The following is a 27,939-nucleotide window of genomic DNA, read 5'->3' on the forward strand; positions in this document are numbered from 1 at the left end:
GGGCTGTCCCGTAGTTTGAAGCAAACCTTTTAGCTCCGGCGTTGGTCTACCTGTGTTAATCACGTCCACTTTTGACTGAAAGTCCAGTTTTGAGAAGTTTTTAAGCTTTGATTTAAAATCCTCTTCTTCCATTTTGGCAGTCCGACGTAGCAAATTAAAAAAAGGATCGCACTTGACTCGCCTGGCGCCTCTGCGCAGAAGAACAGCGCAACATACCCGTTTGCTCACGTACGCCCTCTTCATTGCGGCAGAGAACTATCTGCCGCAACCTGTGCCTTTTCACTGCGGGTTTTATTTCCCATCAGCAAATCTAAATATGTCATGAAAAAAACATAAAACTTTAATGGTTAAAAACATTAGCCAGACTGTGGAAAAGCAGGTCAAATAAACATATCTGCAACCATTATATTGGCGACACGTGTGCAGTTATACGGCAAGCAGCACTGCCAGTTGCATGTATCAACCCAGTTTGTTATGATTGCGCAATGCAATGCGCATTCAGAGGTGAGGCTCTGCCTGACCTGCCTGCCTGACGTGCTTCCCCTGACCGCACGTCCCTGTTTTTATTACTTTTATCCTGTCTTCAAGCGTTAAAGCTTCTCTTTTCTTCACTCCTTGGTCTGCAAAGGTCCGTTTTTGTAGCCATTTTAGCAATGCAACGTTCGTGCTGCGTCTGAAACTAACAATAACAAATACTTCCTGTATGACTGCACATGTGTAAGCCACTGTGGTGTTTGCTGTTGCCGTTTCCGAGCTAAGCAGTAGGAGTCGCTGTCGGCTGAGGTTGGATCCGACTTTTGCGGAAGGCTTGTTTTCATAGTAGTGAATCTCGTTGCGTGGCAAGGGCAGAGAAAAAGATTTCGTCTTACGCAACAGGGGGATTTTTTCATTGTAGGGGGAGCAGAAAAGTGGGAATGGTTTTAATGCATGAAGATTTTTTCACACTAGGGGGTATTTTCGCCCATGTAGGTTTCACTGTGTGCCCTTCCATCAAAGATCATGACAAAATGTGAGGTGAATGAGTCACATGCACACACCAGCACTGCACACCTACCTCCAGAGTAGAGCTGCTGCTCCGCGAAGCCAACATGCACCTGTGTGTGATTAAGGTGTCACATGAGTGCTTTCACTGAAGAATCCTCAGGCTAGAGGACACCTGGGAGTTGCAGCCTGCGCAATGCTCGCTACGCGTCAACAGGCATTGTGATCAGTGGAAATAGGCACAGATGATTCTTCAAATAGCAACCCTGCAGTGTCTGCAAAAGTGCCTCTTCACTGGCACTGTGCTGAAGAACATTTCTTGTCATTTCTGATATGGAAACCTGACTAGCTTGATCATTCAGGAACTGTTCATTTGGCAAAGCCTTTAGTGCTCACTCAATTGACATAAACCCCCTTCTGTCATCTTGGGAAAGTTTGGAGTAGGGCTGAAACAAATCATCAAATCAGGTGCCTCGATTCAAAAAATGGCTTGAGGCATTTTTTCTGGTCTCAGTTCCTGCTGTCTTCAGTACTTATAACCAGGCATTAAAAAAAAAAAAAAAAAATCAGAATACCTGATCCATCCGATTTTTCAGTAGGATATCCATCCCTCCATCCATCCATCCATCCATCCATCCATCCATCCATCCACCCATTTTCTAATCCGATTATCCCATGCACAAGGGTCACAGGTGAGCTGGAGCCTATCCCAGCTGTCTTCGGGCAGTAGGTGGCAGGACACCCTGAACGGGTTGCCAGCCAATTGCACCGCACATTTACACTCACACTCACACCTAGGCACAATTTCGAGTGCTCCATTAACCTGCCATTCATGTTTTTGAAATGTGGGAGGAAACCGGAGTACCTGGAGAAAAGCTACACAGGCCCAGGGGAACCTGCAAACTCCGCACAGGAAGGCTGTAGCCGGAATCAAACACTGCATCTCTGCACTGTGAGCCGGACAAGGGCTACTTATTTAGGAACCATGTCCAAAAATCTGACTGGTGGAGTTTATGTGTGTTGGAGTGCTTTTGTGTGTTACACTTAAGCTTTTTGATCTGGTTCAGTAAATATTTGCACATTCGAAAATAAGCTGTACACCTACAGTGTAGTTGCATTAGAAAGCAATGTTAGATTCCTAGCGTTCCCATCACAAATGAGACATTGTGGGAAATTGCTCTGCTGCTTTGTTCCTGTCCAATGTTCAATGGTTAAAAGCTGAATATTTTGTCAATAACAATCATGCTTATGAAAAGTAAAAGCCCAGAGTGTTTTATCGATCCGTTAATTCAGTAACGGTGTGGGAAGGGGCATTAATAACAATTCCCCAAGCAGCAGCAGCCAACCATAAAACGGTTGAGCAATGCAAACGTTTGGCGGGCAAAGATGATGCATTACTCAAGGCTGCTCTATTTCTGTGCACCCTGTAGACAATTAGTGGGAGCCCGAGAGAAAGGCAAACCGGCATAATGCAGTGTCTTCATGAAAGGGAATTAGCTCATGGAGGAATTAGAGGAAATTCCTCTGAGTGCTGTTTAGAGTATCTCACAAAGGCCCAAAGAGAAATCAATTCTCTTTGAGATGCAGCAAGGTCAAAATGGTGATCGTGGTTGACTCCCGGGAAGGCATGGCGGTTTGCAAGAAAGAGAGATGTAAAGGCAGCGAGGAAATGAGCACACAGTAAGATGATAGAGCGTGGCCAGATGAGAGTCTTTCGGCTCAAGTTGGCCTACGGGAAGAAACAGATTCCTTTCCGCAACACACGTACAGCCTGAGCTTCTCTCATATCATCTGACTCATGGAATCTGGCCCATACAAACTTTATCCATGACACACTGCTGGGAATGTCATCCTAACGCCGCAAGGACATCACCTCAATCTGTGATCCCGAACCTCCAGAAGGTGATTTTCTTTTCGTTCCTGAGGAGAACCATGCACACACAGTGTAGCAGTAGCTTCTTTCGCTTCTAAGAAGCCTTGAGCTACTGTCTAGCTCTTAATCCCTAATGTTACAAGAACATTCTCAAAATAGCCAGAATCTTCACGCTGACACTGCCAACTAAGTCTTGCGCTGTGTTTAAATGGCCCAGTGATTAAAAAAAAAAAAAAAAAGAGCTGGCAGTAGCGTGAGTTTAGCTCCTCTGTGTCGTCCAGCCCAGTGACAGCGAGCGCACAGCCACGGAGGGAGTTATTTCGACATTTAGTTGAATGAGAAGTTGTTGCAGGCTGCAGCGCAGGTGGCTGGTATGCACACCTGTCTCCTTGCACACTCGTTTGCCAACCCCTTAAAGAGGGAGTGCAAGACGGGCGAGAAGGGCTTTGCCACGACCTGCCCCACACGGCGCCCTGCCCCTGCCTGAGGCTGCAGGGAAGGGAGGGGCTGAGGCGGATGATTCCAGAGGTGTGAATTAGAAGGCTGTCACGGCCAAAGTGGGAGCTGAGACCATCCATTTATCGTATGTGCATCTGGGTTTGTCTATTGCTGCATTTTCACCAAGCCAGAGTAGTTTAAAGCCACATTTATGGCATTCTTGAATGTAAACGAACAGTGAAAAAGACAACTCACAAGGTAATGAAAGGAGCGTTGCATTACCATATTGATGCAGTTGAAAGCGGCATATACACAAAAGTGACACATAATTTACATTTGAATTAGGTTGTGAATGCTGGGTTGGAGACAGCAATGCATATTGCATGCATGATTACGTAAACGACATGGTTCTTCTTTTTCCGCTCCTTTTTGTTCAGGATGTATTTGGAGAATGGATTTTAAACCGAGTGAAATGAAAGTTTTCATTGACACTGTCAGAGAGATATCAGTAAGAGAGATATTAAGTCCAGAACCTGCAATCTATTAAAATGTCAATTTTACTGTGCAGGTTTTGACACAACATAAACATAATAAACCTACAGTTACATATCTTAAATCCTAAAAATGTAAAGTTAATGTTGAGCCTGAAATTGCAATTCATTAAATTTGCCCCACAGGCAGGTGAACTCACATGGCCACTCATTCCCACATTTCCTGCCGTTTTTCCTGCCAAAGCCAATTTCTTATGAAACAAGTCAGACTCCCGATCAGCATTTGTCACACAAGGTTTATTCAGGAGAAAGTAATCACTGACCGTCCTCCGCGCCAGTGTTCTTTGACAGTTATGCCAAACTTGGAGAGTTGCACATACATCCACAAGCTTTAGTAGTCATCCTGCATTCATTTGGTCTCACGCATATTGTACCTCCTTTACTTCTCCTGAGTTCATTTTCTTTTTTGTTTAGATTTGATTGATTTGTTGAAGTGTGGAGCAGAAATCAGCATTAAAATGTTGCTATAATAATTGTATTGTCACACGTGTGAGTTAATTGAAAATGTACTTTTTAGAGAAATTGTATAGACAAAATTCAACCTTTTAGTGGCAGTTCGAAGCTCTGCATTTTCACTGCACAAATGCTCAACTGCATATTTTAGGAATTCAGCTCATGTCTGGGGCCGAATGATGTGACTGAAGTGTAACAGCACTGTTCCTGTCCACATTTTGTGGTGAGGAGGCAAACGGTGGCTCCAAATGCAGGGAAATAAGCATTTAGTCACACAAAAATACAAAGAAGTCTCATGGGATTATCAATATACTAAATGAACAAAGCCTCCCCCCTCCGAAGAAAGGATCAAAGTAATACAGAGGCTAAACACAAACACAGAACAAAATAAAACAAAAACAACATAAAAAAAAAAAAACATCACATAATTTGATTTACAGCAACAATGAACAGGCACAGAGTGAAAGTAATCAGCAAGCTAGATACAAGTAAAGGGTCGAGACAGCAAGGCACACCTGGAAAAAAGGCGAGCAGCTGCAGGGAGCTGAATGAGAGACACAAGGAACAAGGCTGACAACCAAACGAGATCCTAATGAGCAAGCAGACATGAAATCAAGATAATATAATCGAAATTACAAAAAACACACATCATGACAGTGACCTCATTTTTTCATTTGAGCCTGTGATGGCTTGTTCATTTACAGTGGCCCTAATGAGATTTTTTTTTTTCTGAAGGGGCTTCGCCACTAACCATTAACCAGCCCCTGCCACAAATCTTCATTTTCAGATTTAGCTAGCAGGGCAGTAGCATGTGTTCTTTTGCGCTCAGGCGCCACTTTCTGCCCTTCCTTCCAGCCGCATGATCATATTCACATGTGCTGTACATTTATGGAAATGCAACAAGCTACATGTATCTGGTCATCTCAGCCTGTCCTCTTCATCTCTCATGCCACACATGCGCAGAATGCTCACACGTCCTGTCGGTTTGTCCCCTTGGGGAGCTTCAGCTGCCTGTTTGGCACGCCTACTCAAGACACAACAAATTAAGGTCACAGCAGGGATGGCCAAGCCTGCAAAGGACAGCATGAGCTGCTCTATGTGTAGCAATACATTTTTGCCAACTCCGCTAACCTCTAAAAACTGGCCTGACTCCAGAGAGTTTTCATCAAATGGCTCCTGTCGCACTCAGAAGAAAACTGACCCCCAGTGCTCTATTATGCAGGATAAATGGTGACATTGACCCTCCTTTGAATGCACCTTAGCAGACCGACATGAATGCTCTCCTGATGGCTCTTTGATAATGCCTGACAAAGAACTATACACCCTCGTGTCTCCTTCAGGGACTATGACGATTCATCTTTTATTGTCTTGGTAGTAGTGCTTTTGGATTCCTTTTCGGATCATTAGCACATGGCACACTCTCAGGGAAAAACAACAACATCATTGTCAAATGGCACCTTCCAAGTAGGACAAACTCCCCAATAGTTTAAACCAGTGTTCCCCAACCCCCGGGCCACGGACCGGTACCGGTCACGTGATAGGTTACCGCTAAAATGAAACCTGGGAGCTAGCAAAATGAGTAAAAAACAAACGTCTTTGGAAAGTTTCTTTGGGAGGGGGGAAAAGGCCCAGCCAGGAGACAGAAGAGGAGCCTACGACTTCCAATTTAAAAAAAAGGCTACATTTAACAGACAATATCCGGAGTCCTACTAAAATACGGACTTAATCAACGGGAGATTCCCACGCACCACGCCAACTCTGCATAATATGCGGCGATGGTGAGTCATATTTTTCATGCACTTTGTGTTTTATTTTGAACGTTGCCAAAGAGACCAGAGTTTTGCAGCCAGATAGGACGTTCCTCGTGTCGTGATTCGTGTTTATTATTATGTTTCGAAAGTACCACATTTTTCATGCAGGTTATATCATATTACTTTGTTGTATTGATCTGTCACACCTTCAAGGCCGGTCCCTGAAAATATTGTCTGACATTAAACAGGTCCGTGGGGCAAAAAGGGTTGGGGACCGCTGGTTTAAACCACCAATGTGCCCTGGAAACACATGCACTTAAAGTTAATGAAAACAACAACCAAATGAATCTTGTGTGATTTCATCTCAGTGAGCAGCTACAGCACAGATATGTCACACTTTGCTCCTGCATGTCTTGGATGTTTCCCTTCTCCAACGCAACTGATTCAACTGACCAGGATCATTATCAGGCTCCTGTATAGCTTGCTGATAAGCTGATCATTTGAATCAGCTGCGGTAGAGGGAAACATGTCAAACTTGCAGGATAGCAACCATCGATTTGGACACCCGTGGCCGAGGCGATAAGCTGTATCTTGCAAGCCACACAGGCAGCTGCTTGATGTATTTGTTGTGGCTTCCCAGCTGTTGTCATTTACCTCAGCCTGAGACGGGAAGCTTGGTAACAGGTGCTCCACCTTTTTTGTTCATATATGAGAGGAAAATCGGATACAGTCCAACCAAGTTTACATTTGAGTCAAATAAATCCCAAGCACTTTTGATCTATCCATCCACCTAGTCGTCCATGAGTACATCCATCCAATTTGAGCAATTCTCGATGGGACTACAAATCACAAACGCACAAAGTTAGCAACTTGGCCAGCAATGGATTGGATGCGAGACTATACTGGCTTTGTCTGAGATGTTACGTTTGTGATGCATCTAACATTAGAAGTAGTACAATGCACTGCGCTTAACAGTCTGTGGACTGTTTTAGAGTGCCTGCATTTAATTGGTGCTTGGCAGTTTTTAAAATGTTTTCAAACTAGTTGTTGTAGAATTTTGTTACTTATTGTGATGTTTTTGTTGTTAACCTTGCATACAAGAAATTAAAAAAAAAAAAGCTATCTACTTCATCTGCACTGCAGTACATGGCTGACTTTGCTAGCGTTTGTTAAATCATAAGGTCAATTCTTGATATTTTCCTGAACAATTTTGGTGAATTAAATACAACGTGGTCTGGAGATCAGAAGTTCCAGGAGACTCGTCCTGACCACCGCAAGCCAGGCACCTCCGTTGAAGGGCAGTATCATATTCTGGCTGAGTGTGCGCCTGTGTAATCCATAGCTGCAGGGAGGGTGACCTTCACGGCGGGGAGGCAAACAAGCAAGCAGGCAGGCAGGCGGGCTGCGACATAAGCTGGGCCGCCAAAAGGATGCTGGGGATGGAATGCGCCACGGACATTTTGAGAAAAACATTCTGTTGTCTCTCGTACATCATTGAGGTGATCTTTTGTTTTCATCGTTGAGTGGAAGACATTTTTTTTGCCGAGATTTCAGTTAAAGAATCACAATAGACAAAACCTTTGCAAGAATGCAGAGTACAAATACACCAATCATCTATGTACTTCAATTACAAAGCTTGGATTTTTTTCTTTCTTTTATCCCTCATGACAAATTTGCTGTCGTGCTTTGAATCAGGTGAAGTCAGGTGGCAGACAGTGTTATTGGCAGCGATATGAGGGTGATGACGCAGCTAAAATGACCCCTGTTCATGAATGATGCATGTCCTCATCGGCCCCCATGGTGAGAGGGAGCTGGACAGCTGGCTTGCTGCATGCGCATGCTGCAGAACACGGTGCCACTTTTAATGGCTCCCACCTACATCACACATTAACTCCAAAACTGAAGCCTGGGCGCCGTTCTCTGGAGTGGACACTCCATATATCCTCACCGCTTTACTGCTCCTTGTCTTCACCTCCTTCTTTCGATTCTCTTCATGCCCTTGCATTGTCATCCTTTGACTCTCCCCCCCTCCCCCACTTGCCCAGCTCCTCTATTTTTGTCAGCGACAATCACTGTATTTTCCGTCTCACTGCCCCGCACTGCCGCAGTCTGAGGCTGGCATCATAACAGGGTTGAAGGAGAAGGAACACGACGGGAGCGGGCGCGAGGGTGCGCGGAACAGCTTTGTTGTCGCTGTCACATCTGTCGGCTCCTTGGGCGGCCGCGCAGCAGCAACATCAACACGCACTCCGTGACATTCCGTCACATGTCAGTAGCAGGCCTCACTTGTGAACCGACATGATGCGGGCGCAATCGGAGCTTTATAGTGAAGCTAATGAGATTATACATAAAGAAAATTAACAAGCTTGCCAAAATGCTAACCTGGTCCCCAATGAAAGCCTTTGAAGAAACCGTTTTATTGAGATAACTTCGACCAGTCATGTCATCGGACCTTTGATCCCAAAACAAATGCAGGGGGCCTTGACATACAAGTTTATTCTGAACCATATTCATCACTCAAAGCACTTGTATCTCAAATTATTGTTTGTGGAATAAATAAAATTGCCATTAATGTCTTCCAGCCTTCCCAAACAAAAACACATTTTTCAAACATGTTTTGCAAACAACAAAAATAAAAGTCTATATAATTGTACTTTATCAAAAAAGAAAACTGTGATTGGCTGGCAAATGGTTTAGGGTGTCCCCTGCCTACTGCCTGAAGACAGCTGGGATAGGCTCCAGGACGCCTCGCGACCCTTGTGAGGATAAAGCGGATCAGAAAATGGATGGATGGATAAAAAAGAAAAGTAATAACATTATCAAATCAAGAGTAAATAATAAATAGCTTTTGCACCAAGTACTTGGGCATTTGGGTGCAGTATTATGCAGACATAGAGACATACACTAAGATTGAGTTTCACAAGTGACTCAGTAAGTTGCAGTAATATTTGTTAATTTTAGGATAAAGAAAATGTGCCTGTGAGAATTGTTACAATGAACCTAGGGTGTTGCTCCACCATTTGTGTTTAAATATCAGTTGTTTAAACAGCTACATCACAACACTGATTATATTTATTAGCGTGTCTCTGGCATTTTTCGTTGTCTACATTTAGCTAAACAGAAACAGTTGTGCATACAAGACATGTTGGGGTGCACCCGTGCTCAACCAAAAATTTAAAAAAATAAAATTCTGTCTTTGGTTCTCTTGCCATTGGCTGTTGTCATTGCCAGTCTTTCTCTTTGTGTCATTTTTGACAGAGTGGGACTGAGTGACAGGATATCGTTTCCTTCCACTTGCTGTCAATCCAAATTACATCCCGCTGAAAGCTGTCGTGATCTTAAGCTATGGTAGTCCATAAGCGATGTAAAAAAAAAAAAAAAAAAACATGAAACATTCAGAGCAACAACGCAGCAAAAAACATTGGGGGCATACAAACATTAAACCTTGGTGCGGTGAAATATCATTCGGCCAGGCACGGCGCTACACCGCGGCTAAGGGCTGTATAGTGTTGTCTTAAATCTGTGTAGCCCTGCAAAAGTCCCTCCAGCATTGCATTAAAAAATTTAAAACATATTTTATGTATTTCAAAAGTATAAAATCATGAAGAAGTTCACAAGGAGCCGTTGTGTTCCAATCCAATCTCCACTTCCATGTTTCAGTGGGGTGGTGTCTTTCATTTACATGTGCATTTGATTAAATATTTTGCTGTCACCTTGTTTGTTTTTTTTATTTTTTATTTTTTTTATTGAATATTCTTTGGTCAAGTTAAAACTTTTTTTTTTGTACCACACATGTTGCTGTGTATTTACGTGTTTTCAGTGAAAAAAATTAGACCCCTTAGCGAAGTAATGATTTTTTTTTCTCTGCCCCTCCACAGCTGACCCAAAGCTTGAGGAGAGAAAAAAAAAAATCAGGGGTACTGTGCCTGCATCCTGCAGGTGCAAAAGGCCCTCGGGCCGCAAGTTGGAAATTGCTGCTTGACACGAACTTTCTCTGATGTCTCTACTCCCAATTGCGGATTCCAGCTCAATATGGAGTGACGTAATCATGGTGAAATATTTTGTATTTGCAAGACTGCTCCAAACACTTCACATGTGTTTTTCTGCCCTTTCAAATCAGAGAAATATAGAAAATACAATTTTTGGCACATCGCAAATTTGCCTGTCCTTTTACAATCAGTACAGTAACGTGAATGTCAACAATCACAGCATCTCAAAACTCAGACGTGTCCCGTTTGTTGGGTCCAAGATGCATGAGAGGGCCATATAACAGCAGGACACTTTCTGTAATGTATCTAAACACTTTTCAATGACATGAAGCAAGTCTTTAAATAAAGCATCCGCTTCAGGGGTTAATGCAGTTGGTCGGTTAAAACTATCTGCACAATCTGCGTAGTAACCACCAACACAACCATTGTTACAAAGTCGAAAATTCTGCAAGAGGCTGTTTATGAACGTGCATTTCCTCTTCAAATCAAAAGTGAATGATAATAATAATTATCATTTACTGTAGTCGCACATACGCGTAGACAGTGGACACGTGCTGTAAAAATCCTCCCATTCTTGCTGCAGTGAGCCAAAAGCATGTGCGCGTCATATTTTGTGATGTTTTGGGGATAAGGACACTGCTCTTGTGTGGTAAATATCTTTCATTGTCACCCACTCGGCTAAGATTGAAAATGTGCTGGCACTGCACATCTCACACACACACACACACACACACACACACACACACACACACACACACACACACACACACACACACACACACACACACACACGCGCGCGCGCACACACAAAAGCTACTCGGCTGTCCTCCTACATGGAGACGACCAAAGCATGGGACAGCAAGCATGTCAGCACAGCCCAAAAGAGAACAGAGAGCAGCATCAAGACAGACACAGACAGAGACAGTGAGCGGGGGTAGAGGGGTGGGGGATCGGTGGGGGAATTGGCCCATTTTGGATGTATCGCGGGTAGATCGCCATCTTTTCTACTGTCATGTTGTTTGTTCAATCAACATTTACTGGAGGGAAGAGAGCGACAAGGTGGCAGAGGAGGAAAAAGCAGCATAAGCAAGGACATTGCAGTTGAAGGTGCAAGACCGGCCCACTCGTACTATGTGGATAAAAGTCGTTCGACCACACACTTCTGAGGGTGAACAAGTAGTTCACCCAGAGTGTTAATGCAATGCGCTAACTTGGCGGGAACAGTTTGGGCCAGGCACACCCAGAAAGCAGGCTTGCCCAAGTTTGGTCCTTGAGAGCCCCTATGCGGCACATTTTCCATCTCTCCTTCCTCCAACACACCTGATTCATCTGCAAGCTTTGCGGAAGCCTGATAACGGTCCTGCTCATTTGAATCAGGTGTTTTGGAGGAGGGGGACATCTCAAACAGGCTGGATAGGGACCCTCCAGGAAGAGGGTTGAACACCCCTGCCATAAAGGCAAGATAGCATTACTTTACTGTAGATGAAATGAAGAGATTATTTCGGATTATTTATTTATTTGTTTTTGAGGTGGATATTTCGCTAAAGTTTCAGTGAAGCTTCAAAAGCCCAAAGTAACAGATTGGGACCTAGGCTGTCACACCTTCTGTCTCTGACTGGTTGTTTGTCTTAAGTTTTTGTGCAGCACGGTGGGATCTTAAAAATTAAATTTGAGGTACAAGATGTGGCCAAAGAGGGTTGCTTTGTTTACTTGGATCATTTTAATGGTGTACTATTATCCGGACATACTGACAGTTTCAACAGATATGACCAAAAGGATGTTTTTGCTTTGTTTTTGAAAATTGCAAACTCTCCCCATTTAAGAAGGTCCTCTTGCAATTATACCACCACATCATCACAAGCCATTGTTTCCTTCAGGCTATAATTATAGATGTTTTTCAGTAAGGGGCAATCTTTTTGTGCTGTACTGTAACAGCAGAATTACAGCTTGATCAGACGACGTCGCTGGGCTTTTTCGACAAAACACTCTGCTTTCATAAGTGTCAAAAGAATAAGCTTCAAATCCATTCAAAGCGATGATTCCCAGTGCCATTCGTGAGCTTTGAAAGCCCACAGCTATACAGAAACGCAGCTAATTTTCACCATCCTATCTTCCGTTTTCAATCCTAATCCCCGTCCCTCCTGTTTCCCAAATCCCTCCTCTTCCTGGCTCCACGTGGCTCTCAGCATTGGCTCCAGCGCCAGGCCCAATTACAGAGATGATAGCCGCTGTCAGTCAGCAGCTCACAGATGTAGCCGACCCTCTTTAACATGCTAATGGGGTGCCAGATTCAATCAAGGCAATTGTGGAGCGACGCGCTGCTCATTAGGAAGAAAATAATCCCAATAACAACGAGGCTCTGCCGCAGTAGCATGCGGCACCTAAAAGTAGCCACAGCGCTGAACTTGGTTTTCTCTCTTTCTGAGCAACCTCGTTTCCCTTCTTTTCCTCCTCTGGTCTTCGATGGTGACGTGGGCTGGAGGAGCAGCACGACTAATTTGCTGACTAAGTGGTTTGCGTGTGTTTTAATTATTGACTAAAACGACTGTGCGTTTCTGTAGAATTGTGGGCTTTATTAGCATCCCACTTTGGGACCCAGAAATATATTCCACTCACGTTTGTAAATACTTCAGCAGCACAAGTGGAAGTGCATTAAAAAGTTGGCGATTCTAAATTTCCTCTCTGTGAGAAGTGCTGAAATAGACTTACTTGCAAGTGAGATGGAGAGACACGTCAAACAGTAGCAAATTGGAAATGTTTTCAAGTAGAAATAGTGTTTTCGGCAAAAATGTTAACTCTTTAGAGGAAAAGAGTCAAGACAAGCGCGTTGAGAAAAATGAGGAATTGAATAAAAACCTGCAAAGAACACAAATCGATACTGCTCGGTACTTGCTTGGTCCTTGAGAATTTAAATTTCTGACCTTGTTTTGCTTTTAAAAAAATATTTTTAACAATGTGAAGCACATTGTGTCACCCTGTGTATGAAATACCGTAAAAAAAAAAAAAAAAAAAAAAAGAAAGAAAAAATCAAGCTGAGAGCTAAGGAGATACTAGTGTCCCCTTGTGAATTTTTTTCATTTTGACTTGCGAGCCAAACTTTGAGAGATGGGAGCCAAGCACTATGTAGTAAAAGTAAACTCAACTCACTTGACAACAAGCAGCCTCTTTGCAGTGACCAATTCTTCAACAAAGAGGCTTTAACCTGTTGAGGTGCATTGTCAAACTAAACATCAAACAAAGAGAATTACACATTATGTATTTGAATAACCACCTAGCTTTGCTTGCTTAATGCTAACAAAAAATGTTAAATGCCATAGACAGGCCAATGACTAGCAGTGCTGTTAACAATGAATATTTGAAGACAGTGGAGAGCAACACATCTAGGCATTTATATTCTCAACCCTCTCTATTTTGGCACATTAAATGAGGCAGGGTGTCCCAAAACCTGAGCGATTATTTCTGCATTCATTTGCTTGACAAGCGTTCATCTCGGATCCCATTCAAAGTCACATTTATCAAGCATATTGCCCCACATTGGGCATGTGATATTCTCATCAATGCTCATTAATGAGCTGCTTTTGGATAGACTTTCAAAAGCTGCAACGTGCCTTTCATCCACGGTCTGCTTTGTTAGAAGCGTTTACCATGCACGGGGATAGGATTGCTGCTTGTTCATTTTGATTTTATTATTGCTTATTGACAACATTTGGTGTGATGGCAAGCACAGTTGCACAATTTATTCCAGCCAGCAACAAGCACATCTCATCCAATGATGCATTCCCGGATTTCATGGCAAAATATGTCATGTGCGGGTGTGAAAAACTCTGAGGCATCTGAGGTAAACATTTACCAAACTTTGCCTTGATAAAGGGGATTTTAAAAAATGTCTTTCTACTTTGACAGAAGTTCAAGGGGGATGTGCCTTTCATATATGGAGAAATGGCGAGGAAATGAATATTCATAAGGAATGTCCTTAATTCAAGTCACTGATGGTGTAGGAGTACAGTCACCTGACTTGTGTGTGTGTGGGCAGCGTGCTTGTCCCTATATGTGCCCTGCGACAGACTGGCAACCAGTTTGGGGTGTAATCTGCCTTTCGTCCGGAGTCAGGTGGCATAGGCTCCAGCACCCCTGCGACCTGTTCCGGATAACCGGTGTTGAAAAAGGATGGATGGATGGAGGGTCTTAATTCTTCTGAGTGTCAGCTGTTGGTGCACCACTTTTAAATAATTGTATCTTTTTAACTTGATTTTGAAAACATGCTTACCCCTTCCTCTTCTAAGGCAAATTCCACCTTAGCGACATGGCCTTGATCACAGGGGCAGATGCGGCGATGGATGCTGATTTGAACGCAAGTGTTATTTGTAGTTTTTGCAATGGCAAGCAATATTACGGCGGGGCCCTACCCCGCAACCACTTCAAAATATTGGGCTCCGTTTGGGTCGCTATGTTTGAGGACACACCTGTTTGTTAGGCTACTCTATATTCATAGACAATGCTTGTCAAGTCACCCCCACACCCCCCCACTCTCTTAGGCTGACGGGATGTCGCCCTCTACCCCACTTGAGGAATGGCAAACGCTGGGCATCAGCCTATTATTGTTTGCGCTCCTCAAAGAGCACAGGTGTGGCTCTATCAAATGCCTTCATCGCCCACACTGTATCAGCCCAACTTTGTCCCGTCCTTTCCCTGAGGGCTGGGGGTCTAATCTCGGAGAGAATCGGCTGCGTTTGTGACAGTCCGCCGAGGTGCATTTGGGCTGGTCCAGCTGATAGAATTCCACACCTGAGGGTGCAGGTTCCTGGGAAGAAAGTTGCTGGCTATTGTTCCGGTAGGGTGTGTGACTCGAACAGGAGAAGGAGGGAAGCATTTTTTTGGTGGGGGTAGGGTGGCTGTGGGGAGCCATGTGGCGGAAAACAAAGAAGGGCAGGAAGATGGGGCCGCGCTTCACCTTGTGTCACCTCATTCTCCCCCTGAGTCGACTCCCTCCTTTTTTCCCCCCTCCTGTCTTTCGTCATCAAGTCCGATCCCTGCATGCCGCACTGGACTACTGCCTTGCGGCAGACAGAATAAAGCAACCCGTTCCTCTTGAAAAGAATTCCTCCAGTTCATCTGTCGTTGTCTGCGACGTTGCCTTCAGCCAGTCACATTCAAGAACGTCTTGAGGACAGCTCTGTGATCTTGTTGCAAGCCTGACTGGCTGCCAGCCAAATGGAGAAGCACTTACCTGAGAAGCAACTTCCATACAGAAAACAACATACACGAAACTCGGTGAACAGAAATCGGTTTTTGGTTGGTTTAGTTTGGTCCCTTAAAGAGCGGAATGCTTGTCAATAATCGGGATTGGTGTCATGATTTATTTGGCTAGATTACATTAAGTTATTTTTCTTGTTTATTGCTTGGTTTCTTGTGTCCTGTCTTGCTTGTTATTTTTTTCCCCCCAACCTGTGTTTGTCAAGTGGGTCCCTTGTGTCCTCACTCAGCCACGCATGTCGTGTCCAGGTGATCCTCATTTTCTCATCAGTTGCCTTGTATTTAGTTTCCTGCTTTCGTTCAATCTTTGTTGGATCGTTCTCACTGTCACATTGTCTTGTTGTTATGATTTTGGTGTTCCTTTGTTCTGTTCAAATTCTTGCCTGCCTTCAACTTCAAAGTCCTGATGGCACACCACTAATATATACACTGTATGTATCCAAAGTATCCAGAGAGTTTTTGTGCCAGAGGTTGTTCTGAGGGAGTCCTTTAAGGAGGGCCGGCAAACAAGAGTGCATGAATGTTGTACTCTAACTGTGAATACAGTATTATCGTGGTGGTGTGCAGTGTGGCAACTGGCACTGTACGCGTTCACTTGATATTCTCCGTCCCCGTCATCCCGGGCTGTCGTCTTCCATTAGCCCTGGCAGCTCTTTGTCCGTCATCACTGACCTCAAACGGACACAAACACTCCGCGTCACCACATAAACATAGCGAAATAAGGCCTGAGCCTTTTGCACGACAATGATTTTGTTCCAGGTCAGGCTTAACGCCTTGATTACAGGTTACGTCTTTATCAAGCTTTGGAGATAAATATCATGAGGGAATGCGATGGGACCGAGCCAGTTCGAGCATATTTTCATTAAGTATACCAATCCTGTGCTGAGTGAATGAGTGCATGTTGTGACATGTTGTGACTCAGCGAAAAGCCCAGAGATACATACTTGCATGCATTCACCTTCGCTGTGCTTGGGCAACTCATTAGTACTGTGTTTGAGAGAGGTGTGCCCCCCCCCCCCACACACACACACACACACAGACACACACAATCCTTCAAACCAAGCACTTCTGTAGGTCCACTTGCTGCCAGCCCAGGAGCCAGGAAGAGATTTATCTGAAGGATTAAGGGGTGTGCATCTGTGGCTCACATGCTTTGGCCCTTGCATGTCTGTGTGTGTGTGTGTGTGTGTGTGTGTGTGTGTGTGTGTGTGTGTGTGTGTGTGTGTTCAAGACATTGTGGTTTAGTGAGGTGAGACAGGTCACAGGCAGTCATTCCACAAATTTGACATAATTCCTATGCTCTCCCCTCTCTGTCGTTTGAAGACGCCAAAATTAAAGACTGGCAATTAAATCCCCCGTACCTTGATTCAGTGACTTAAGGGGAAATAAACGTGGGGGTTTTCTGGGAGTGTTTTTTTTTTTGTTTTTTTGTGACATGGGGCGTGGAGGCTTGAAATGTCATATAAATCCCAACAGGGTGTCATTGCTGTTGCATCAACCCTTTCATTACACACAGCCTGCAGCCTATAAATTAAAGGGTTAACCTACCTTAAAATGAAAACGTTCCCTATGTTTTGTGGTTTTTTTTGGTGTGTTTTTAAAAAAATTATTTATTTATTTATCCATTTAGGAAGACAAGCTGCAAACTGAGATTGGAGTGATCAGGTGTTTCTACACTTTGTGTTGAATTTATTCAATTTTATTTTGTCAAGTGTTTGCATTCAGTAAAATCATCTGCATCCAGATACATCTTTTAAATAGACTATTCATCTTTAAGATTCATATATATATATGAATGCAGATGATTGTACTTCATGCAGCCACTTGATGAAAAAAAGTGAGTAAATTCAACTTTTTTTTTCAGTGTGTGTGGGCTTCTATGCCCTGTGCACTGTACATTTCAATGAGGACATATTGTGACTCATATTAGAGCGGAGATTGCCAGATCGTTTCACCGTAACTAAGCCCCCTGTGACCTTTTTGACACGCCCGCCCTCGCTGGCACACATGCTGTGCATGCCCACATACCTTACATGCAATTACATGCAACTTCTGACAGCTTTGTGGAAACGAAGCATGTTTGAGGTCTCTCAGCATTGCCTGCATAATCCGCACACGAAAGCATATTAGCAGCAATCTCAGACAAGCAAATCAAACAGATCTTTATCACTCTATCCACCTCCACTGTCGCAACTTTCACCGGGAACTTTAATTAACACACAGAATTAAGAAAAGATGGTTAGGATACATCTTGAAAGTGCTTGAATTTCTTTTGTTATTATTTTGTAAAAATCTTTAGTGATCATCTTCAGCAGAAATTGCAAGAACTCACAGGGACCTCAGCAGTACCCTCTTGTGGTCACTTACAACTATTGGCTCAGGTTTTGGTGCGGCCGGATTCTTGGCTCGAAGATGGAAAGCTCTCGTGCTGGCTCCAATGAAGTGCATGAATCCATTTAAGTTTGACTTGATAATAGCTGACAGCTCAGAATGGAAGTGAGGGACAAATGCAGTACTGCAGCAGGTCATCATGACTCCACTAGACGAGACCAAGACAAGGGAGCAGCAGTAATTAAAAAACAGGATATCTGATCCACGACTGTTGGCGTATGCAAGGTCAAACCATTTCAAGAGAGTTTGAAAATTATGCCGTGGGACTGATTACGGAAAAATCAGCCAGAGGAATATTTCTTTTTGCTCTGCTGCAGCTCATCCTGAAAGCTGTGGTGGGAATTGTTGACTCTGCTGCTGCAACACTGCGCACGAGATGCATTTGCGTCAACTGCCTTCAGTGCATCTAAAGCTCTGTAATGGCATCCCTGCTCATGTGACCTGCAGGGCCTGGGATTTGATAGCCAATCAGAACAGTACAGGGCTACACCCCCCATCTCCCTACCCCCCTCATGCAATGTGTCTGAAAACTCTCTTGAGGGAGGCAAGGATTGAAAAGCATATGTTAGAAGGACAAACCCACATCGAACATACACACTGTGTACCGTAAAATATGAAAACCTGGATGTGCAAGAATAACACCCACTAGAACAAAATACATAATGCAATGTTCAAACATTGCAAGTGACCAATATTCTCCAATGTCCATAGTCCTCCATGAGAGTGGACCGATTACATTTGTGTTGACTCAAATTAAACATTTGCTTTTACTTTGAAATGCCAACGATCAACATTTTTGGCTTTTTCTGACATGATATGGATGAAGCCAATAAGAGTATCATAATTAATTTTGTTTGTGCATTTTCTGCACTTTCCATTTCAATAAAAGCATGAAAGTTTGAACACGTTTTTTAAAAATGTGATTCATCAATTATTCGACAAAGTAATCGACAGATGAATTGAGGATGAGGATGAATAATTGTTGAAGTTTAAAGGGTGTTTTTTTCTTTTTTTGGAAGGGGGGAGGCGAGGGATGCTTGAACAACTAAATGGCATTTCCAATCATTTGAATAGGGAACACTGACTTGAATTACTTTTCATTGCCAGCATTATCATGGAACAAATGAAATCCATCTCTAGGGCACCACGGTGTATGGCTAATTGATTTGGAAGAAGTCATCGTGGATACCTTCCCAAAGCAACTGATTTATATCCTTTAAGTAACTCCCGTGCTAATCTATGCGTTGTGTAAGGCAGCTTTTCATTGGATCCAAAGCCAGCAGAAATCTGGCTAACATACGGGGAATGATGATCACTACAGCGGTGACTTGGCAAAGAACTGGGAGCAAGAGCAAAAATTATATTGATTTTCCTCTCTCTTATCATGGAATTCCGAGGCGTGAGACATTGTTCTAGGGCAGCCCGGTTAGTGCGTTGGCCTTACGGTGCAGAGGTGCAGGGTTTAATTCTAGCTCCGGTCTTACTGTGTGGTGTTTGCACGTCTCCCTGTGGCTGCGTGAGTGGTCGCTTGTGTCTATATGTGCCCTGCGACTGACTAGCGACCACTTCAGAGTGCAGTCTGCCTTACGGCCAAAATCATTCAGGATAGGCTCCAGCAACTCCCCGCGACCCTGTTCAGGATAAGTGGTGTTATAAATGGATGGATGGATGGATGGAGGTGTGTACGCATGTGAATATATACCATGACAAGTTCGATTGGGGCAAGCTGTCAAATGATTCCAAAAGGGTACCTCATTTACTTTTTCCTTAGATCTCGCTCTTTTGCCTCATCTCTAATTTTAGCCCTTCCTGCTTGCCTCCATCTTGATGCTCTCTATTCGCTACCATGCACAGCAGCCTCCTCTTCAGAAAAAAAAAAATGAGCAGCCGAGAACTAGCAGGAACTTTTCATGACTCATTGTCAACGACATCAGTCGATCAATTTCCTGTCAGTCAGCAGTAAGAAATGAACGCCTCAGGTTATGTTGTGAAGTGTTAAGCAAGCAGTCTACAATGCAACGATGTTTGTTTTCGTGTCTTCATTCATTGCAAGAAAAACGGTGCCAAACATCGCAGGGCACACAAGCAAACTTGGCACATGCAACACACAACAAATTTTCTGCGATTAATACTTGAAGAGGGATGTGGATGAAGCAAATTATGCAGTTGGAGAACAGCAGGCCCACGGTTTTAATTGATCTACACACACACACACACACACACACACACACACACACACACACACACACACACATACATGCACACACACACATGCACAGTATTGTCTTTATTTTACATCACATTCTGCCAAATTCGTAATCTAATGACGGTACAATTGAAACTAGAGCTTTTATTTGTCAGTCATGTACTTATTTTCCAAAGCCATCCATTCTTGGATAAACAGCACAAAGGAATAATAGTCTGCTCCATTCTTGATGCTGTTGTTAGTCTTGGCTCTTTTGCCCTCTAAAACACAGAAAAAGCTCAATAACATTGATTTGAACTGGTTACGTTTTATAGGCAGTGACGTTCACATCACATTAAAATGTCAGCCAGTCCGAGCTTTGATACAGGTTGTTGACGTATTGACGCTGTTCTGACAGCGGTGCCTTGCAATCCACATTTATTTTCATTCCGTGATCATGGTTGTAACTCAGAACACGTTCAAGTCTTTCCCCGTTGAAATAAAAGGAAATGCCTTGCAACTGTTCCAGCACCTCTTAAAACACACACACACACACACACACACACACGCACACACACACACACACACACACACACACACACACACACACACACACACACACACACACACACACACACACATTTTAGTGATGTTTTAATAACATTGTACTGAATAAAAACATTACAATGAAACAATGTAAACAGTAATGGCATAATTAAATGAAATGAGAAGAATTGAACAGATTTGCTTCAATTCTCCAGCATGTCCACGACCCTCGTGAGAATTAAGCGGTCCAGAAAATGGATGGATCAATGGACATCTTCCTTCTTGTGTGTGTGTGTGTGTGTGTGTGTGTGTGTGTGCGTGCGCGCGCACGCTTTGGCAACCTGGGGGCTGTATAATAAAGACATATGGATATACAGTATATGGAGATGGTCACAGCTCCTCTTGGAATATTGATCGTTCTTTGCAGAGGATAAAGAAAACACGCTAGTGGGTATTGCTCCATGCTGATCCTTTAGATTCATATTTACAATTACGCAAGCTACAGACATGAATTTATGCTTTGTAAAACAAAAATGAGCTCCTCTATTGTCTTATGATAAATATAGTCAAGCAGCCAAGTATTTGTGAAATTGTTTGCGGTGCTGAGAACGAGCTGCCTTTGTCAATGGCCGAGACCTCCCACTTCACAATAAACCAGAGTACACCCTTTCAGTGTTGCCAAACCTTGCGTTGCATGCTCACTGAGCTTAAGTCTCATGAGATTTGTTGACATGTCAAGATGTCATGCATGATGACTTTTATTTTTTATGGGATACAATATTTTCCTATTTCTGCCTTCACTGAGAAATCACACAGTTCTTCTTGCTCATACTGAGCCAATTAGGGATAATTTGTAACACGTACTTACCGTAAATACATGACGATGTACTCCAAAGCTAAAGCAAGGTTACAATGGTTTTAATTTAGATTTGACTCACAAATGTCCAATTTTTATATGTGCTGAGTGTTTTTTGTCCAGATCTCATTCTGTGCCCCGCTACAAGCTTAGTCTGGTAGTTGTCTTTTTTCCCCTCTCCCCTTTCCATGTGTTGTCTTTTTTTTCATATAAAATTTGTGCCGCAAATTGGCAACTCCCCAGATTTCCCATTCTGTCTCCCCGTGTTGACGTGACTGTCTTGTATGTTGGTTAACGGTAAGAAACCAACGATTCAATGACTCTGGTTGCTCTGTGCCTGTGACGTGTATTGCAATGACCGTAAAATGTCTCTTTCCATTGCATTCCTTAAACAGAGCACGAGAGTGTGTTAATTTCTGCAGAAATGTTGTCAATGTGGCCATGTTTTGTGTGTGCTTAAGTATAGATAATGATGCAGTCCTCACCACCTTAAGGCTGACAGATGCGCAGCAGAAGGCAATCTGTACTTGACAGCACTTCCACTCAGTCTGAAAAAGTCACTCTCGCTAATCCAAACTTTGTGCATCAGTTAACATCAGCTTGGCAGAAGCCGCATTACTTCCTCCGATTTCATTCGTCTGACTTAAAACGCTTGATGAAAATGCAGGGGTGACCAAAAATCCTCAAATTACATCTTGAGAGCACAGAGGCAGGTAGATGAAAAATTTCCGAGGGCATGCGGGAGAGAATATATTGAAGCTCCGTGCAATCCCCAAAAGGAGAGCAGCAAAAGCTTTAAGTCGTGGAGGGAATTTGAACGTCAGCGCAATCCGGCGGCGGGTATTAAAAGGCTTAATCCGAGAGCTCGCTGAGGCTGAGTTTTGCTTTGTGGGCCCCCTCACTATCATCCTTGGCAGAGGCTAAAGAGGAGACAAGAAGGGATGTGTCAAGATGACGAGCACTGGGAGCCACGTGTCATTATGGCAGCCTTGCATGTATGTTTGGGGGAAATGAAACATTGACAGAGTGCACAGATGTGCTCATTGGAATTTCTTCATTTTATACGCCAGCTGCTTTGAAAAAAAACTTCCACTGCTTTGAATATGATGTCATTTCTGTGTTCAGGAGGTATAAATCGTGGCGGGGCGGCGATGCCAGCATTCTTGCGGACCCCAACAGTGATCCAGCCCCACCTGGACATGAAGCCCTTCCTGCAGTTCCCCATGGAGACACCTCCTCCTCCTCCTGCCCCCCCTCCTCTTCCTCCTCCACACAGCTTGGCCCTCTTCCACAACTTCAGCACGGTAAGAGCCCAAACAGAAACTGGGACTACTTTGAATGACATCAAGTCATTGCTGCAGTGTGGTCTTATTACTGGAAGGATTAAAATCATTTGTGGAAACCTAATTGCATTGAAATGGACGCACTTGTGTTACTGGTACTGCTTACATAACACTTTTTATGGTCAGTGCTTTTGCATTACCACACGTGTGTGCCTTTTAATTTGTGAAATGGCTGCCTCACATCACATCAGCGTCTATATGTTACTCCATAGGAGCGGGAGGCAATCTACGATATGTTAACCCCCCCCCCAACAGACACACACATGCTCCCGTTTTATGCGGTGGAATATGTGCCGAAGCATTGACATTCGAATTTCAATGTCGAAACTTTAGTAACTGCTATTTTAGGGGAGCTACAATGAAATGTAGCTATCTGCTTGAATGAGTCAAAGCTGATACATGAAAGGTAACTCCAGAGCTGCACTTGAAATAGCACCGTTTGTTTGCTCCTGCAGTCTTTATTGTGACTGAGTGGGACTTTCCTGCTCCCCTCGGGCCTTGAAAAAAGGTTCATCATTCAGAGCACACCACGGAGGCATTCACCACTTCATCAAGTCAGCATAATGTTGCTCCTCCAAAGTGCATTTGAGAATGTCAACACATTTTTCATCAATACGTTCAACCACAAAGTGCTTTGTTCTCCGTGGGGAATGATGTCAGGCTTGCCTCCGCTTGATAAGCATTTAAGCACGCCGCCTCCACCTTGATTGGGCAAGGCAAATAATTAAGAAGGCTCTGTCGTGGAGCCCCAGTATTTCCACTAACTTATCAAACGAGCAGCTCCTGATTTCTCAATCACATTTGCCGACATATCTCTGCGAGTGGCTGCCATTATCTATTGTGGTTTGGATGACTAAAAACATTGGAGAGTGTTTCAACTTAATTCGGAGGTTAAGAACCGCCCAAGTTATTATTGCAAGCTTGGACTGATGGAAAGAGAATGAAGGTTGAAAGCAAATGGAATTATTGGGATGTGTTTGCTTTTATTATCTAAAGTAGCTTCTTCAGACATTTGACACTTCAGCTAAAAGAGGAACTTACCAAATAAGAATGCAATCAAGCCAAATTTTGCAGAGGTTTGATAGGCTTCGCTGCACTGTATGCACATGCTCGCTTTTGGCACTTTTCCGCACAGCTATTCAACAAAGGAGCTATTGTTGCCTTTTTTTTTTTTTTTTAAAACACTTTGACTTCTGAAAATGATCAAGCCTGGAAATACATTTGTAGAAATAAGGTAATGAACTTTTGCATTGTTCTTTTCATTTTGGATTTTATAAGGTTTGTACATTGCACTTCTTCACCACTTCACATCACTTTCAACTTATTATTGTTATTAGGAGCAATTTGTTTTACCTAATCCATTTTTTCAAAAAGTTGGCAACCATCTGCCGCTATTTTCCTTGTCGTCTCGGGCCCAAACAATTTATCCACCATCAATTGAATCGACAAAATCCCGCTGCTCAGTGTTGTATGACCCTGCGGCCAGGAGGGGGGGCCACAGGAGAGGCGAGAAAGCGGATCTGACCTTGCAGTAACTTAGCATGTCCATTCAGTACATTCACAATCATCCCCTCCAAAAAAATACAAAGGAAAAAAAAAACCACTGACATTCATCTTTAATATCTCATTTCACAGCGCTGTAATGGAGAGAAGACTGGCCCTGATGATTATGGTTCATTCGCTTTTCTTCCATCCAAGTCTGTGTAGTTTCCACTGAGTGATAGTGTGATTATCAGTGTGAATGGTTGTTGTTCTCTGTGTGTGCCTTGTGAAGGACTGGCGACCAGTCCAGAGTGTAATCGGCCTTTTGCCCAACGGAAGCTGGGACTGGCTCAGACTTCCTGTGACCCTCAACAGGATATAATGGGATGGATGGATGGATGGATGGAAATGAGACTGAAATTCAGTGGGGATGAGAGTACTGCTAGAATTTGAAGACAGGAGCTCCCCGAGGTGCGATGCACCATCTCCGAATGTGTGCCACGCTTGTTACAAACTGTTTAGAAAACACAATAAAAAAGATGCGTTAAACAACAACATCAACTTGGAGGTAGTCTGATGTTTTCCCAAAAAAGACTCGACTCCCTCCAAATGTATGTGCAGCTCGATGATGTTTTGAAGAATAATTCAACACTTGCTTTGTTTTCCCTGCGACTGTGTGAATGAAAGGGAAATCCTGATCAGTGTGTGAGTGTCTTCAAAGCCTGCTGGTGACTTTCTGCTTTCTGTATCGGCCTGTATTGAATATTTCACTGGAGACTCACTTTTATTGCAGCCATAACATTGAGAAATGTCCTTGTACGTTTAGCTGGCAGCAAGTCACTCTCTGTCTCTCTTCAGAGTTGATCCCGCTGAGTTTGTACATCATAATTAGCCCGCCATTAACATTGAGGGTTATTACCTCTATAACAGAGGAATTGCCTCTCCGGCGTCATGTCTATATATACAGCTGTAATGGTCGTGTAATATGATTTGTACTCCACTTGGCTGTCACTGCCAATGGGCTTTTGGACACTGATGGACTGGTTTACAGTATTAGTATGTGTCGGTCCCAATATAGACCACATGCACACGCTTCTTCCGAGGCAGCTGAAAGGTCAGAAAATGGCAATTGTACCGATTTATCAGTTTCAACATGATCACCTTGCAGAATAATGAAATTGGTTCTGTCATAGATTCAGTTACTACCCCCTAGCTAATTGATTTAAAATTACGTCGCAATACTTGTTTATTTATTTAATCTATTCAGAAGGAAATATCAGTCCATTTTCTAGCCAGCATATTATTATTAGTATCATCATATTGCATTAGCATTGCTTCACCATTCTGGTATCGTAATATGAAATGACAAGGAAAAAAAGTAGTGGTGTGATAACTGATGTCTATATGTTCAGGGAAAATGCCATAATCTCACATGACTCAAGCCGTCATTTCGACACAACAATGTCAAAATTCCCATACAATCCTTTGTCAGCAACATTTGCACATAACGCCGCTATTTACCAGCGATTGTGATGTGGCTGGACACAAGTGACTATTGAGTCTTACTTGACAGTCCTCATGTAACTATGCATTTATGCATATGATGTTATTACCTATTCTCGCAATATTTTGTGTATATCGTGTTGGGTTTTTTTTCAGGTTGGACAAAATACTTTTTGCTGCAAATAATGTTGTCCTACAGCCTTATTGGGTACATAGCATCCATTTTGACTTAAATATGAATGATCATGTATGATTGCTGAGCATATAAAGGTTTACGTTTGACCAATTAAGAGTGCATCCACTAAAATCATATTCAAGACAAATCAATCATTTATTTCTATCGCCTTCGATGACAAAAGAGTCTCAAAGGGTTTCATAGGTGCACAGCTCACCAAGATCAACAACATTGCCCCCTAGCCCCTCTTGGATAGGAGAGAGAAGAAGAAGCGGTAAAACAGGCCAAAATGTTCATGCCAGGTGGTGAGGCAGGCCAAGAGACTTGTTGCACACTAGGGGGCAGGGATTGAAACATTTCTACAGTGGTAGCTGCTCTCATTTTCACAGGTGGTTACTCCGGAGAACTGGATCCCGGATAGAAAATGCTCTTGGACCTGCTGACTTCTTTGCACACAGTGACTTTCTAAATACCCCACACCTCATCCAATTTGTGTTGCTAGTCGAAGTCGGTGGGCAAAACAAATGTTCTGGTGAGTTGGCTAAACACTGATAAGCAGGGGGTCAGTGGAACACTCTCATAATCCTTCAAGCACATCTAGAGAGCGCAAATATGCACGAGAAGGAGGGGAGAGAGAAGGAGAGGGGGAGGAGACACTACAGTGCAGCTTGAGGGACTCACCATGGCAAGCTTTAGGGCATGGCGAAGGAGAACTGAGAGCAAGAGCAGGAGGACGCTTGACACATGGTGTGGAAATATTTGCAGAGTTTACAGAGAGCATCCCAGCATCTCAAAAAGGCCCAAAAGGACAACTCAAGACGCTGTTGACGGCAATGCACCGCTAGTTCTTTAAGTCCTTTAAGTTGGTCTTCATCTTTGACAAGTGAGCAGGAAGCTGAATGAGGGAGGAAAGTGCATCACGCACTTTGAGTCTCATGCTCTCTGAGACCCAAACACACACCTGTGACAGCAGCAAACACGTGCAAGGGGAAATGCAGCTTCAAGCTTGCACAGACACTGACGAGAAGAAGGTGAGTACACTGCTCCTTGGGCATGTTTTTTTGCTGCGTCTTAATCTGGCCTCCAGTCAAGCAAAACTTGTGCTTCAAAGACTGTGTTACATCCACCTCAGTGCAGATTATACTGCGAGTGCCAGAATGGTGCCGCAGGGAGCATTCCTTGCTGCTCAAGTTCAACACGATGAAAACAATTTGCTGTCGAGAAGTGATCAAACACAGCAGGGGAGTGAACTGAAAAGAAGTGCAAGATAGCGAGACCAGGCGAGGAAACAACACAGCAAGATATGACAAAAGTCATTTTGGGAGCATGAGAAAGGCTCACCAGGAGTAATCAAATAAAAAATACCAGACAGTGTGCTTAATGCCTTTTGGGGCACAATGATAAGACATATCTGTACAATTTGCTATGACCCGTTAGGAACATATTCTAAACAGGCACCGGAGCCTGGTTACACACTTGTGTGGCATGGCATTCCACTCCTTCAACATGCTTGCGACACTTGTTCAAGTGTGAACAGAACACCCAAACGGATCCTACTGGTTGGCATCGTGTCGGGACTGTTGGCAGGCCGCTCCATTCTTTCTACTCCCAAATTGTGGTGGTCGTCTCTGATGAACACTACTGTGGAAGGGCAGGCCTTGCCATCTGGGAGGATGACATTGAGGACGTATGACATTTCCTTGATGATGACAAGCCTCGTTTTTCTAGTGATGAATGCTGCCCCATATCCAGCTACAATCAGGCACTTGCAATTTGTCAACAGCAGAATCAATAGCAACCGCAGTAGAGCTCTTTAGCGACGGCTGTGAAGAGTTGGTGCGTTTTGCGTGCAATGCATAGACTCCGTGATGCAACTTATTCCATAAATGGATGTTCCTTACAAATAGAGCAACTCTGGAAATACCGTATTTTCCGCACTATAAGGCGCTTCAGAGTATAAGGTGCACCTTCAATGAATGGCCTATTTTAAAAATGTTTTCATATGTTGAACGCACCGCATTATAAGGCACATAGAATCGAAGCCACAATAGTGAGTTGCGTTATGCATCCACGAGATGGAGCTACGCTAAAGGGAATATAATACAATACCATACAGCTTTATTTATATAGATTTCACAACCACTGCAGCTGTAAGAAAACACTTTATAG

General features: G+C 43.4%; 1 protein-coding gene across 4 annotated transcripts in view; it reads left to right on the forward strand.

Moving 5' to 3' along the window:
• The window catches only part of znf385a (zinc finger protein 385A), a 72,264-nt gene that overhangs the window by 19,660 nt on the left and 24,665 nt on the right, over positions 1-27,939 (forward strand). For 3 of the 4 annotated variants that reach the window (XM_019895650.1, XM_019895653.1, XM_019895652.1), the window contains one exon: positions 22,393-22,571. In XM_019895650.1, the coding sequence (XP_019751209.1) occupies positions 22,393-22,571 (179 nt within the window). Of the gene's footprint in view, positions 1-22,392; positions 22,572-26,312; positions 26,802-27,939 lie in introns of those variants that run through there. The other variant, XM_019895654.1, reaches the window with a different exon arrangement.

Source organism: Hippocampus comes, unplaced genomic scaffold, assembly GCF_001891065.2.
Source record: "Hippocampus comes isolate QL1 unplaced genomic scaffold, H_comes_QL1_v1.1 scaffold113, whole genome shotgun sequence".
Lineage (NCBI taxonomy): Eukaryota > Metazoa > Chordata > Actinopteri > Syngnathiformes > Syngnathidae > Hippocampus > Hippocampus comes.